General features: G+C 40.6%; 1 protein-coding gene across 2 annotated transcripts; it reads left to right on the top strand.

Moving 5' to 3' along the window:
- The first annotated feature begins 938 nt into the window (after nt 1–938).
- fhip2a (FHF complex subunit HOOK interacting protein 2) lies at nt 939–15,183 on the top strand. 2 transcript variants are annotated; one of them, XM_085428667.1, is made up of 18 exons: nt 939–996; nt 3,295–3,449; nt 4,437–4,515; nt 5,039–5,208; nt 6,229–6,333; nt 6,437–6,559; nt 6,684–6,905; nt 7,015–7,211; nt 7,386–7,500; nt 7,660–7,736; nt 7,837–8,029; nt 8,407–8,570; nt 9,152–9,298; nt 9,379–9,469; nt 9,630–9,773; nt 11,045–11,185; nt 12,214–12,317; nt 12,404–15,183. In XM_085428667.1, exons 1-18 carry the CDS (start codon nt 939–941, stop codon nt 12,513–12,515), a joined length of 2,397 nt encoding a protein of 798 aa, XP_085284793.1. In that variant the 3' UTR covers nt 12,516–15,183. The 2 variants fall into 2 exon arrangements, with proteins under 2 accessions (XP_085284793.1, XP_085284792.1); XM_085428666.1 differs by lacking the exon at nt 939–996 and having other exon boundaries at nt 3,263–3,449.
- Nucleotides 15,184–15,608: the final 425 nt, after the last annotated feature.

Below are 15,608 nucleotides of genomic sequence, written 5' to 3'. Positions count from 1 at the left end.
AGTAGTCCACATCGGTAATGGGAGGGAGTTCAAAGCCTTCTTGCTATACAAGGCTCTGTCATATAGAGTCTGGAGGGGAGATATCTGCTGAATAGTCAGCTTCTTTAGAAAACAAAAAACAAAAAACGATGCTGTTTTACCCACTAAATGGATCAGACTGATCATAATGAACCAAACTACAGATTTAATATGATAACCCTGATGCCATGTTTAGCTTTTTATTCAGCTCTGGTCAGTCAGACCATCTGATCACAGCTATAGCAGGAACAGCTGGATGCTGTGCCTGAGCGCAAGGTCACCTGACAGAAATCCAAGACAGCACAAAAGCCTGTGGAAACAAGCTCCTCTTATCCACCTGCCTGAACTGTTTGCTCATACTCAGCCAAAAAATGTCAATCTTGCAAAAACATCTGGACAACTCAGACTGCAAGGAATTATAGTTTGTATTTAGCATGCATTTTCTAAAATAATAATAATAAAATAAATAAAAGGAACTTTCTATCACCTGATCTCACCGGTTAATCCTTACCAAATGATGATTATCAAACGCCTGCTGTTGACTGACTATTCTCCACCAACAGCCAGCAGGTTTGAACTAATGACACGCACCTCCCTGATTAAAGGAGCAATCACAGAGCAATCACAGAGCTGCTTGTCATTTTTTAAGGCTTAGATCTATCTTTAGGTTTTATGGAGAGCAACGAAGTAAGTTGTAGGCTATTAAAAAAAGAAAAAAGGGAGAAAGACTGCAGCGGTGGAAGCTGTAGTTTCAGCTATGCACCGGTGTAACCTACTTACAATATCAGTGTCATTACCGCAGCCCGATCCTCCGTAAGACGGTGCAGCGGGACTCCCTTCTCCATCTCACCCATCCTCGAACCGAGATCCCCTCCTCCTCCACCACCTCCTCCAACATCAAGAGACTTTCCCCCCTCTGTATGTACTGTTATGAAGGCTTCTGCGGCAAAAGATACTCACCTCTAGCAGACATGCCCGGTAGGTAGAGTCTCTTCTTTCTTTGCCGAAATGAACGGGAGAAGATGGCCCGGTGCAGCTGTGCAGAAGGTTGACAGTGTGATATTTCTGATGCTTTAAGTTTGAGCCTGTCATTTATTGGGATTGAGCGCAAGGACACACATACAGCCTGCGATTTGGTGGACTAGACTAGAACGAGCGGTGAAGAGGCACTTTCCAGCGACAGGGCGTGTCCTGGATCAGGCAGCATCCCTTTTCCCCCCCTCTCTTATTTTCCAACAAGTTTGTGCCCATATTTGAACCTAATATCATGGAATTATTAAGGAATAAATTAAATCATGCTTGAAATTCCTTGCCTGCAGCTGCTGTCGGCTCACCTAAACGTTAAACCGGGTATAGCCTACTTTCTGCCGGGGATGACTGTGCTGTTCTGGACGTGAGTTGGTCTAAATCATAAAGTTGACAGGCACTCAGGAGATGTGACTGTTGTTTCCCCCCCTGTTTTCCCATTAATATGACTACTTCTCTGGCAAACTCCTCCCTCACGTGACCTCCTAAACTTTACTCTTAAAGTGACACTTTAAGCAAGCATATAAACTCTGTCCTGCAGCGGAAAAAACGCCTAATTTCAGATGGGAAATCAGTGCATTATCAGGGAGAGTATTTATAGTTATTAATTAACACTTCACTTGAGCTTATCGGTGGCTAAACCTGTGCCACTGAATATATGAAGCGAACATGTTTAACTGAATGTTGATCTCGGTTTGTTATTGAATTTATTGGTTTATAACTCAATTAGTATGCCTTGATAGTTGTCAACCATCAGAAGGGCTTGTTTAGTGCTCTCACGCCCCCTGGTGGTTGTCTCCATAACAAGCGTTTGGCGAAGGAAGTGCCACCGTGTCCAAAGTGAGCCTACGTTAACTCGTTGTAGTAGTGATGGGTCGTTCGCGAACGAAATGGCTCTTAGAGCCGACTCTTTGACGTGAACGACGCGAGCCGGCCCCTTATCGCGAGCCGTCACGTGGTTTTTTTTTTTTTTTTCTCTCAGCCTCTCTCTCGCACTTTTTTTCCGCTTCACTCTGCACGCGAGCCTTGTGCTTTACGCTGGGCAGAGGGGGGAGGGGCGGTAGTTACACTCAGTAGCACAGGAACAGAGCCAGAGAGAGAGAAAGAGAGGCAGGGACAACAACATTAGAAAGGTATAGTAATCATCCACAACTATTTTCGGTTGCAGATGATAAAGGATTGAGAAAGTTTATTCATGCAGGTCCATATGACAGAGAATGTGCATGTTCTTTTAGTTTTCATATTATAATTTATATTTAATTGTGTTGTGGTTTGCAGTGTTTTGTGTTCTTTTCACTTTAAATTTGTGAAAGGAAAAAGCTGAAAATTTAAATAGTTAAAACTTGAAATGTGAATAGTTGATTTTTATATTATATGATTTATTTATTACATTTTATGTGGAGTGAATAAATAAAAGTATATTTACGGTGGCCCCTAGAGACAAAGCACATACAAACTTCAAATCACGTACGAACTCTGAAGCATGTACAAACTCCAAAACATGTAAAAACACGTAAAAACTCCAAAACACGTAAAAACTCCAAAACACGTAAAAACACGTACAAACTCCGAAGCACGTAAAAACTCAGAAGCATATAAAAACTCAGAAGCACATAAAAACTCAAAACACGTACAAAAGACAACAGAAGTGCTCCAGGATGCTGGGCGCAGTGTTGAGCCTTTGTTATCTTGTGGCTACACAAGCCAGCAAGTACCAACGACCGGATTTGGTGTGTCGTAGTAACAGGTAAATGAACTTTTTTTTTAAATTATTTGAATATATATATGAGTGCCTGTGTATAAATACACAAACAATACACACATGCTTTCAATTGTGTAATTTAAGTGATCTAGTAGCTCTGCTTTGGAAGTTCAGTTCATGCTAGAAATGTGTTTTGGAGTTTGTACGTGTTTTGTCTCTAGGGGCCACCGCATATATTTATATATAAACATATATAAATAAAACCACTTGTTTTTATGTTAGTAATTCCTTTTGTGCATAATTTTATATTATTGTTAATAATAAATTAATTAAAGCAACAAAACAACCTGAAGAGCCGGTTCGGAGCCGAAAGAGCCGGCTCTTTTTAGTGAGCCGAACCGAAAGAGCCGGATCTCTAAAAAGAGCCGGAAATCCCATCACTACTCTGTAGACGTCTTGTTTACAGTACCTGTGCCAGGCCTGTAAAGTCCTGTTGTCGACAACGAGCTACGTGTTTTATTGCTTACATTTTTTTCTTTCGTTACAAGGGTCATTGTATGAAACCTCCAATCTGGATCGAGGTAGTAGCAATAGGAAGAAGAAGATAGAGGAATTCTCTAGGTCTTCTCGAGAGAAACTAGTCCAGTCGAAGAACAAAATGTTCTCCAAATTTACGTCCATTCTTCAGCACGCTGTAGAAGCGGTAAGTTTTTAACCGATGTTGATTTTATTTGTTGCCTGGCTTTTGTGTTACGTCTTTCTTTTGTTTTCCAGACACCATATATCACTACGCCAAACAAGGCTATCGTAGCTAATTGTTAAGCTAACCAATTAGCTTCGGCTAACGTTAGCGCTTTGTGTTTTTGTTGTCAGTTTGCTCATTCTGGTTACCTATGAATGTGCCTGAGTATGTGCCATGACAAAGTACTAAGTAGCCTTTTTTGTAATTGCAGCATGTCATCTGTCTGCATATAGCTTGGTAAACTGAGCTTGATAGATGCCGAGTTAGCTTATAATACCACCGAGATGCTAAGCTAACATTGTAGCTAGCTATCCCGTTTCAAACAGAAGGCTCTCGTCTTCAGGAGTGGTGTCAGAATAATTGGGTAACCGTGTTTGATATTGCGCAAACGCCTTAACGTTAATACCAAAGGGAACATGTGTGAGTTGTCCTCCTCAGCAGTATTTAAGAACTCAGTATTAGCATGCTATCACGCCAGGCAGACAACTAGCTAGAAACCAGTAATAACGTGTCTCAGCTCTGTTTTCCAGCTGTTTGAAACCACGCACAATACAGGCAACTCAAAGTGAATAACTCTGACTTCAAATGCGGTCAGACTATCAATCCACTTCTAAATAGCACTTACTGAGTAAACGTCCAAAATCAACTTACAACTCTGGGACATACTGTTATATTTGTTTATGTATTTTAAGTAGATTTCAAATAGTAAAACTCTCATGTTACCTGACAACGAAATCGTTTACGCTATTATAAATGTTTTTGCAAACTGCTGGGCTTGAAATGCGATCACATCACAATCAAGGTGTCTTGTAGCTGCACATGAGAACCATTTAGCACGAGAATATATTAATGTCTCTGTTTGAAAGTGAGTGATATATGTAGAAATGTAATTATAATCATTAGTCTCTCGATTATCATAAGCTCATCTTTTCAAAATTTCTTTTTCAGCTTGCCCCTTCGCTGCCATTACAGGAAGACTTTGTCTATCACTGGAAGGCCATTACACATTATTACATTGAGACTTCTGGTAAGGACTGTCTGAAACAATAAGTTAGAATCTATATCTTGACATCCACACAGATTCATGTAGTGATTTTTTTTTTTTTTTTGGGGGGGGAATCTTGTCACAAGTAGCTTTGTTTGGTTTTGCCTGATGTTCTTATGTTTGATGCTGTCATTTACTGCACCAATCTAATATCGGTGCGCATGTTAGAAGCTCCCCACTCTGTGAAAAGAAGATTAAATGGAAAAACTTTACTGTGCAGTCAAATGTAATATTGGCTGCCATCAAAATGAACTAATACTGTCCACACCACTGTCCACAATTGATGATCAAACTTTCCTAATTATGCAGTGTGTCAGAAAGATGACTGACATATTTTATAAATGTAACTACAAATGTGTTATGTTGTTACTAGCTGTGCTTCTTTATGTGAACAAAAAATGTGAAAAACAAATGAAGCTGTTGCATGGACTGCTAAAGATTGGTAAGGCATTTTCCCCTCATGTTTTTAATATTTCTCATATCTTTCTATGAATTTGCTTGTTAGATGACAAAGCGCCAGTTACAGACACCAACATCCCATCCCACCTGGAACAGATGCTGGACATCCTGACCCAGGAGGAAGCCGAAAGGGAGTCTGGAGAGACAGGACCCTGCATGGAGTATCTCTTACACCATAAGATCCTGGAGACTCTCTACACCTTGGGCAAGGCAGATGTAAGGCACTCATGCTTTTGCTGACTACATACAGGAAAGTAAACATAGAGTCCTAATATTGACACTATGACTATTTTTGTTATAATGAGTTGATGATTGTAATTCTCTCACTGATAAATTAAAAAACTTCAGCGAGAAAGTAGCAGGAAATGTACAGGTGGAGTTGAAAGTACAGGCCAGTTAAAATAGTTGATGGCTGCGTTAGCACAGCATTTGGCTACATTTCTAGTGAGGTGGAGGTCAGGTTATGTTGAAGGGTTTCAAAGGTGTTTGCTGTTACGAAATAGCTGTGGTAAAGATATGCTGCTAAACTATAAATATCCAGTTATTTTGGTTGTTCAATAGTCTGTTTGATTATTGTTCCTAAATATATGATAAGCAGTTTTTTTCTCTTCACTTAAAAAAAAAAATCTAAGCTTAAGGATTTTTTCACTTTCCAGCTCTAACGATTAGTCCATAAACATTGAAGAGTGCAAAGGACAATTTGCAAGGCTTTAGTTGCTGGAGGTGAACATAAAACTCCCGAAAATTGCAGAGCAAGTTTCATGTCCTTCATTCAGACTGACATGTTGTTGTTGTAAAATACAAATTTACAGTAAATCCTTACTGCCGTGAAGACAGTGTCAGTGACTGGTCAGATTAACAAGAAACAACTGTCACAATATAGACGCCCATTTAAGTAACCTGACTGTCAAAACTAGTGTGCAGCACATAAATAGGCCTGTTCTGTCAGTGTTGTGTCAACGTCTGAATGAAGCTGTGGGAAACAGTCAAGGTTAAAGCTTTCTGTGTCTGGATGTCATTATGCTGTCACTGTCACAGACTGATGGAGCCAGAATTGGTCTGTTTTCTATGTGTGTAAATAGCAGTATTGTTGAATAGCAAGGTTGTGATTTAAATTGTGAGCACTGGGTCTATGGAGGTTGGTGTAGGCTGACACTTTCTGTCACGAGTAGTAACAGTAAATACAAAAACTGTCACTGGCATCATGAAGTTCAATAAATGGTGTTTTCCCACCAGTGTCCTCCTGGAATGAAGCAGCAGGTGCTCACCTTCTACACAAAGCTGCTGGCACATATTCGACAGCCCCTCCTGCCACACATCAACGTCCACAGACCTGTACAGGTGAGAAGTGCTGCAGTCTGGATTTCCTAAAAATATTCTGCTAACTGACACATTATGTAACTTGCTTGGATCTTGTTTTGTGACTGTGACGTGACCCTGTCAGAAACTGATCCGTCTGTGCGGTGAGGTGCTTGCTGCTCCTACAGAAAATGAAGAGATCCAGTTCCTTTGTATAGTCTGTGCCAAACTGAAGCAGGACCCTTATCTCGTCAACTTCTTCTTAGAGGTAGGCTGCTAGGGCACCAGAGATCTGCACAATTGGGGAAATATTTCACAAGCAAATATTTCTTCTTTTTTTTTTTAAGCACATCATTCAGAGAGTATGTCTTATCCTTGACGTTGTTTGTTAGAATAAGTCAAAGAGACCTGAGATAAAGAGCCCTGTGGCAACAGAAGGGGGGAAGGAAAACGCCTTGTCTCCAGACACTGGTCAGTCTCTGGCACAGGAACAAGCTGACCACCAAGATGAACCACAGGCTGCAGCTGCTGTCTCCACATCCAGTCCAACAAGTAACAATAACAGCAACAACTACAATCTGGTCACCTCCCTGCTCAACCTCACAAAGAGTCCTGTAAGTGTTCCCTGTATGAAGATGATTTATTTATGTATGTAAAGTCTTTCTCTTTTGAAGCTCTCAGTTTGAAATCATGAGCTGTGTCATATATTTTTCCTGTCCACAGGATGGCAGGATTGTGGTGAAGGCTTGTGAGGGCCTGATGCTGCTGGTCAGTTTACCAGAGCCTGCTGCTGCCAAGTGTTTGACTGAAAACACAGAGCTCTGTGAGCTTCTCACCGACAGGCTGGTCTCCTTTTATAAAGCCCTGCCACAGTCCATGGACCCCTTGGACATTGAGACTGTAGAGTCGGTCAACTGGGGGTAAATTTCTCAGTAAAACTTCATACTAAATAAAGTGACTCATAAATACTTATCTGCAGATCTGATTATTCCTGAAATAGTGTGCTCTGCTGAATACTATTTTTAGTGGTTTTATTATTTGATTTATTTGAATCCGTCCTTTAATACCTGTATTTTTTCTTCTCCCTCCTTTAGTCTAGATGTATATAACCTGAAGGAGGATGCTGCTGTCTTCACAGGGAAGAGGGCTCTCATCTCCTTCTTGTCCTGGCTTGATTACTGTGATCAGCTCATCAAGGAAGCACAGAAGGTTCTTACCCAGTGCTGACTCACTGTATTTTGATGACTCATATCATGAACAGACAGAATAAAAGAGTCTTTCCAAGGAAGTTTTTTTTTTTTTTTTAAATAAATTAAATACACAAAAGGCTGAACAACATTTTTTTGTCTTGTCTTCACTGTCTTGCAGTCAGCAGCTGCAGTGATGGCAAAAGCAGTGAGAGAAAGATTCTTTGTTTCTGTGATGGAACCACAGCTTATGCAGACGTGAGGCCCTCTTTGAAACATCAATCATCATGTTTGTGGTCCTGTCAGTGTGCTACAGGCGTTGTCATGACTGCTGCTGTGGGTTTGTGCATTCATGTAGGTCTGAGGTTGGCATCCTGACCTCGACAGCTCTGCTGAACAGAATCATAAGGCAGGTGACATCGGAGGCTCTGCTGCAGGAGATGGTTTACTTCCTGCTGGGAGAGGAGAGAGAACCCGAGACTTCAGCTACAATCGCTCAGAATCCACTTAGACACAGACTCATCGAGCACTGTGATCACCTGTCAGATGAGGTTATTATACTGCATGCATCTTTACCACTATTTATTTCTGCAAACCCAACTCATTCAGGCCTTAATATTACACTTTTTTTATACTGAATTGTAGCTAATATCTTTAAAAAGCATAAATGGCCATCTGCCTTTCAAGGACTCTGAGTTCCAGCGAAACATATGATTAACCCAAAGCCCATGAATTTTAATTAGTATCTGTAAGAGCCATTGTAGTCTTTTTCATCAAACAAAAGGCAGCTGAATCATCTGTTTGATTCTTCAGCAGTCGCTGCCTACTTTTCTGTTAGTGAGAAAACACTTAACTAGCTTAACTGCTTTTGCACTCTTTGCACTTATTGAATGAGAAGAGCCTTACTCCTTTCTTTGTCCCACCTCAGATCAGCATCATGACCCTGCGGCTATTTGAGCAGTTAATCCAGAAGCCCAACCAGCACATCCTCCACAACTTGGTGCTGCGCAGCCTGGAGGAGAGGAATTACCTGGAGAATAAACCACAGGAAGAGCGGGAGCCGCTCGAAAATGGCCAGCCTCATGATGCTGTGTAAGGACCCCCTTATGACCTTTAACCTCCCCTGAGCTGCTGGAAGTTGAAGATCCTCTGCACAAATGCAACAATTTTGAAATAAAACCAATGCATGAAGTAGCTGTGTTTTCAGGATATCTTATTACTTCTCATGCATAATTAGTGTGTGTTTTAATTGGTCAAATTCCTCTGAGCCTTGATTATGTAGGCTCACAAAAATGCAACTCGGCTAATTATTTACATAAATCAAGGCTGTGTGAGACTGAAACATAATGAGAAATAATTTGCATGTTTCTTCTTGTGCACAGTAATGAAAATCTCAATTAAGACGAACTCTCATGAGAGCTTCTTTCACTTGGTAATTGATTGTTTTTCATTCAGTAGCATTCAGTTGCTTGATGCATTAGTGTTATAATATATTTTCTCAAATAATCAATTTGAAGCCTTGAAGGACTTCAGTCTCACTGACAAATTATACAAAGCTCCAAGCTGCCACAGACACACAAAGGGCCATAAAATACTGTGATGCAGATGTGGGTTTTCTCAAATGCGCAGGGATCTGAGGCAAATCACTTTATGAATAAATGTTTTCTCTACAGAGATCTTGAGGAGGATCCACTGTTTGGTGATGACCTTTCTCCAGAGAGGAAGCTGTCTGGGTCTGACTGGCTCAGCACTTCTCCACCACAAAGTCCTGACCATTCAAAGTCTGAGGGGAAAACAGAAGTCCACAAGATCGTGAACAGGTGCGCAGTTTGTTCATGGTGATGCACCGTGCATCGCTCAGCTCAGCTCAGTTCTCACTGTTAAACTCTGTCACCTGCAGTTTCCTGTGTCTGGTCCCCGATGAGGCCAAGTCATCATATCACGTTGAAGGCACAGGATACGACACCTACCTCAGAGATGCACACAGACAGGTGAGAGTGCTGTAGGTTACTGTAAAGCTTGTGACACACTGGACAACAAATAGAGAAAAATCTGTCACAGTGCTCTCTGGGACTGTTTTGATCCCCTGACAGTGCTGCAGCAGCTCATTCTGTATTGCTGCTTATTATTTTTCTTCATTGTTATTCTCAGTTCAGGGACTATTGTGGCATCTGCCAGCGGTGGGATTGGAGGGGAAATCCAAAGCCTTTTGAGAAGTGTAACTTGGACATCCCGTTCTTTGAGGGCCACTTCCTTAAGGTTCTCTTCGACAGGATGGGTCGCATCCTAGATCAAGTGAGTGTAATCTGTACTGCAGTATTTTCATAATTCAGATCAAGTGCTTGCTGTAGTGTTGATATATGCATTAATTCCTTCTTACTCCTCCGTTCCAGTAAAGCAAGAGAAGGTTAAAAAAAAAAAAAGTTCAACTTTAGTTCTAATTAAATAAGTAGTGTAAATACAGCTGTCGAGTGAGATCCGCACAAATTAAAATGAAACTAGTTGATTATTCAAACTGATTTAATGTTCCCACACTTCCAACAGTTATTAGATTTGCTGCTGTCAGAAAAAAATGAAACACTGCTGCTTGCAGTTTACTGTGAGTGATGCCTCTCATGTTGGGCTTACAGAGATTACAGAGATTTTCTATTTTGTTTGCTTAATAATGACCACTGAAAGCCAGAACTTTACGGTCATTGTGAAGATGACTAATAAAGATTCAAAGGAAATATTCACTCTTTGGAACATGGGTTTGTTTCAAATCAACACGGCCCTTCTGCTCACCAGTGTCCAATTTACATTAAACTTTTAATAATATGAAATTGTAGCGTCACTTTAAATACTTTTCATGATATGTAATTTTGTTTATTTTCAAAAATGGTCTGTCGACCCACTTTGAGAAAAAATATTAAAGACAAAATCATGATAATTTCCTTGCCCTTTCTTACCATCAGAATTAATCAGAATCTGTAATCTGGCACAGATACATTAAAAAGATGTCAGATAATTGACTAGTAAAAATATGAAACAAAATCTTATATTTGAGTACACACCGATAAAAAACTTCACAGTGCAAAAGACAACTAGTGAAAAATTCTCTGTGATATATAGTTGAATTTCACACTGTAAAATAAAGCGTGCACTTGAGTTTCAACAGCAAATTCTGAGTTATAAAAATGAATAAAACGTGATTTTCATGCTGGGTTGAGCAAATATAACAAGCTGTACCACAGAAACAACAATAAAATAAATTAGCTTCACATATCAAATACTTTTGAAGATTTAAAAGTTTACAGCACGTCGTATATATGTTCGGACCTAAAACTGTGACATTGTTGTTGCGAATCGGAGATGCTCAAGCAGAACATGAATGAACAGAATGACTCAAGTAGAGTTTGGAGCGTATTTAGGAAATCAAAACTAAAAGCTGTCAGTCAGTCGGTTACGTAAATAAACTCTCACTTTGTGTTGTTTTCATGTTGTTACTTATTGTGAAGGAAAATTTTCAAAACTCTTGATCAGATCATTTTAATTTATTTAAATCTTCTTGCCTCTCTGTCCTCCAGCCCTATGATGTCAACCTGCAGGTGACTGCCGTGCTGTCCAAACTGTCTTTGTTGCCACACCCTCACTTGAATGAATACCTGCTGGACCCCTATATCAACCTGGCCCCTGGATGCAGGTCCCTGTTCTCTGTCATCGTCAGGGTAAGGTGCCCATCTTGATTGTGCTACAGCTGCAACTTGCAATCTTGTTTCCTTTTAAAGTAGTTGACCAGGATGTGACCGCTCGAGTCATTTGTTGTCTTCAAAGGAATTTTGATGCACAAGACGGCGATTAGATGGACTCGGTCTGCTGTCACTTTGGGAATTAATGGGATTGAGTCGGCAATTACATGCAATCTGTTTGTGAAAATACGATGATTAACTGCGATTAATCGGTGAAAATATTTCTCAAATATTGACATAGTTGCTGCAAAATCACAAAGATGTTTGGCAAAATTGCTTTTATAAACATAACCAGTTGGAAACCAGTTCAGTCGAGTCCCCTATTGCAAGGAGGCATGTCTCAGATGAGAGGATTGTTGGAAACATGTTGTCAGTCTGTCTGGGAGTGACTGGACTCAGCTCGAGTCAGATTGTTTGGAGACAGTTTGCCTCCCAGTAGTTGCCCTGTACAAAAAATAAAAAGTGGTCACTGCAGCTGCTTGGAGTTGGACCCCAAATGCAAAACGATTTCAGTGCAACCCCTGGGCAACTAGCAATGTTTCTGGTTGCAAGGAGGTAGCTGTCCTCTTTTCATTCTAGTGTGACTGATCCATTAGAGTGTAATTATCTTATCCATCATTGATAGGAGACACTTCGTTGCCCAGAGCTCAAAGCCCAACTTTAATTTGTGTGCTGGGAGATTTATTACTTTTCTTGATTGATTAGTGCTGCTGCGTGCCATTTTGAATCTGGCTTCATGGTAATCTTGCTCACCCTGCTTCTTACCGGCTACAACACCAACTCGTTTTATTGTGGGAGTCAGTTCAAATCCATGAAATCTGAAGTGGAACACAATGTAAAAGTAGTTTTAGATAGTAGTAGATGTGATTTACTGCTGTTGCTCAAATTAGCTGCTGTGTTTTTGTAATTGCTCTGCATTCGTGTGTGTGTGTGTGTGTGTGTGTGTGTGTGTGTGTGTGTGTGTGTGTGTGTGTGTGTGTGTGTGTGTGTGTGTGTGTGTGTGTTAGGTGGTTGGAGATCTCATGTTGAGGATTCACCGTATCCCAGACTTCACACCCAAACTCTTGCTTGTGAGGAAGAGATTATTAGGCATGGAGCCAGAGGGCATCACGTACGTACTTCCACATGATTCTGGGTCGTATGTTCTGAGGTGACTTTCAGGGGATATTCTCACCTTTCTGTTTGCCCTCCCTTTAGTATCGACCACATGACCTTGCTGGAGGGGGTGATTGTGCTGGAGGAGTTCTGCAAAGAGTTGGCAGCCATCGCCTTCGTCAAATACCACGCAGCTGCCTCGTCCTCGCCGTAATCGTCCTGCTGTTCGTCCATCTGCCTCGACCGGGCAGACAGGTCAGGATGGAACTGGGCTATTGGAGGTGCCGTAGTACCGGTGGCACAGGGTCGGCAAAATATTACCACTAACTGTTCATCTCTGTCAGACTGTTAAAGCCCACACCGACGGGTGTCATCACTCCCCTTCCTCTGACCTCTCGGGCTTCACTATAAAACTGTCTCAGTCTTGTTTTTGAGCACAGACAGACACTGTCCAGCCAGCAGAGGAATAAGAGGAGGAGAGAGGTTGGGGTGCAGAGAAATGTTCACTGGACTCTTTTGAGCCTCTGCAAATTTTCTCACAGCCCCATCCTTCCATCTTTGTTTTTCACCTGCCAAAAGATGACAGCCCTGTAATTTACTACATCAAGGACGAAAGATGTTTGTGTATTTATTTTCTGTCCCATTACCACCCATCTGTAAATGTCATTGCCTTAGTGTGGACTCACACCTTTCAGTTAAAGAAAACTGTTTCCTTTTGAAACATTTTTTTTAATCTTTACCCCTCACATCGTTGTCTGTTTGAAGACAAGCAGAATCATCATGTGCGTATATGTACCTGTAGTTACATCTAAAGAGCTGTAGTGTTTGAAGATGCTGCGCTCGTGTTTTAAATGCCAAGTCATCGTATTTATTTGTCTGCTTTCAGGTTGCCTTTTTTTTAACTAATGTAAACAGTCTGTGTAATGACTGACTGAGAGGATCCTCTTTAGTGTTCATTTTCTTTCCTCAGTTTGTAAGTGCTTCGCTCTGAAAGCTCATCTGTAATCACCGTCATCCAAAGATATCACCATCCGTCGCTTTTTGTTAAATGAAAATGGTGAATTTGCAAATTCTGCCAATTTGCACATGGACCTTCATTGCACTTGTTACATTATAAGTTCATTGGTTTGTCGAGACGTCTTTGTGCAGACTGCGTATCCAGTGTTGGAATTTTCATACACCAGTGTTTGATATATTTTAAGACATGCTTGTTTTATTTGTGTTTGCACGCTTTCTCTATAATTATCGATTAATTTATTTGATCCATTCAAGGGAAAACATGGCGAAACCAACCCTATTGATTTTATTTATCAGTCGTAAATAGGACTTGGGGCATGCAACACAATGTTTTTCTTCCTTTTGTTGGCTTATTACATTTAAAACTTTATTTTGGGTTGTTTGCATCTACAAGTTGTAAACAGTTGAACCACATTTGGATTTCAACTTTTCCTTTTTTTTTTGTCCAATGATTCCCAAGAACCACGGTAAATTAGATTGGAGGAAACCCTTTAAAAGGAGTCCTGTTTTCAGTTAGGAAACTGTTGGAGTAGTTGTAGGAGCTCTGAGCTCCTTCAAAGGTTATCATGACTTCCTACAATGTGTTGCGTTTACTTGCAGTGTTACTTTTATATCCAAATCTTGAATGGCAAGGAAATGTACTCGGTGCTGTGTATTGTTGGGGCGGATTATGTGGTCGTACGTTGTGCGGATCTCTCGGGACGTGAAATTAAGCGTCTCGGCTCACAGATCAATTATGAATTACAAAAAGGATTTGAATTAGTCTGTATCAATATGCTACTTAATGTAACTTTTGTTGCTTGTGTGTTCCCAGTGTGAATGTTTCCGTTCTATGGGATGGTCTTTGAGCACTGAGTTTGATTTAGTTGCGTAACTTTGCTGTGGAGAATCATTCATTGAAGCCATGACTCGCTGGTCTTGATCCTTTGTTTTTGCACCCATTTCCTCCTGGCCCCACCTCGAAACCATCACTTAAGCTACATTATGCAATTGCTTGCAATGAATCAAATTTGCACATCGTCTTCATCAATGTTTTTAATATATATTTACACATCAAAAAGCTTTTTTTCTCTTTCTTTTAAATATTTTGTTGCGTGAACCAAAAAAAGAAAAGTCGAGGATGTCAGGAGAGTAACATTTCTACTTTAATTTTAAACCTTTGTTTTTGAACCTGTCAATTGTTCACACTTTTTTTAAATCAACCGTGTTTCCAACCTTTTCTGTATAGTTGTATATTGTAAGTGTACACTAGCAATAGATATACTAGCTGGTGTAAATGCATGCTTCTACATTATTTTTTAAAGGCAGTCCAGCCATCTGTGACGATTTCTCTGCTGTCAGCACTTTGGTCTTTGGAAATAAGACGCCTTACTTCACACTGTGGATTTCTGAGGGCTCCTGGAATCAGTGTGGGAGGGGGTTTCTGCTTCTTTGCAGTCTGTTGTAATCTTACTATGCTTCTCTTATGTTATGTGGGCTTGTTTTGGTTTGTGAAGATATACAGGACTCTGTGTAGTCAAAACTCTGCCAGTTAATTTCATGTCTTGTCATCTTAGACCAATCACTGTATCATGTTGATCACTGCTCATCTCTTAAATAGGAAGAGTGTTCTACTTCCATCTCATTGGGGTTTCATTCTGTGATTGTGCGATGGCTAATTTAAACAGGAAAAGGTGCACGCTCGCGCCTCCCAATGCTTCAGAATACCGAGAAGCAATCACTGCAGTATTGTGCGCACTCAGAGGCATCGGTTGATTTATTCCTCATCAGCTGTCTTCATCACTGCTCTTATACACACAAAAGGTTTCATTCAGGACAATATGGTTTTGACATTCTCCGTCCCAATTAAAAAAAAACAAAACAAAGTTCCTCAGCAGGAGATGTGGTCATTCTTTGAACAGTTCGTTGTGTTTCATCTTGTTTTATTACAAAAGTTCTGTACAGTGAAACAAAAACACACAAAATAACCATTTTCTTTCAAACCACAAATTCTATTCAGTAATCCCCTTTCAAAGTAAGATTTCCAATGTGAGAACTGAATGCCCGCAACATGTAATTTTCCTATGCAAACAGCCCTGTAGGACGACATGAATAGAGCAGAGAAACCATTGGGTGTGAAAATGACCGCGCTTGCCAGCGAATAGCTGAACAGAAGTGGGCATGGGAACTTTAGCTTCTGTCAAATTCTCTTTGGCTTCAAGCCTGCCATGCTCAGTCGTCCGACTAATTCTGCAGAAATGAGTGAATAATCTCACTCTCGGGGCACAGCAATGGATTGTATGACAGGTCC

This window comes from Rhamphochromis longiceps, linkage group LG13 (assembly GCF_057381845.1).
Source record: "Rhamphochromis longiceps isolate RC_006_pf linkage group LG13, R_longiceps_female_GT1.1, whole genome shotgun sequence".
In the NCBI taxonomy this organism is placed as follows: Eukaryota; Metazoa; Chordata; class Actinopteri; order Cichliformes; family Cichlidae; genus Rhamphochromis; species Rhamphochromis longiceps.
This window is presented reverse-complemented; position numbering and strand designations above follow the sequence as displayed.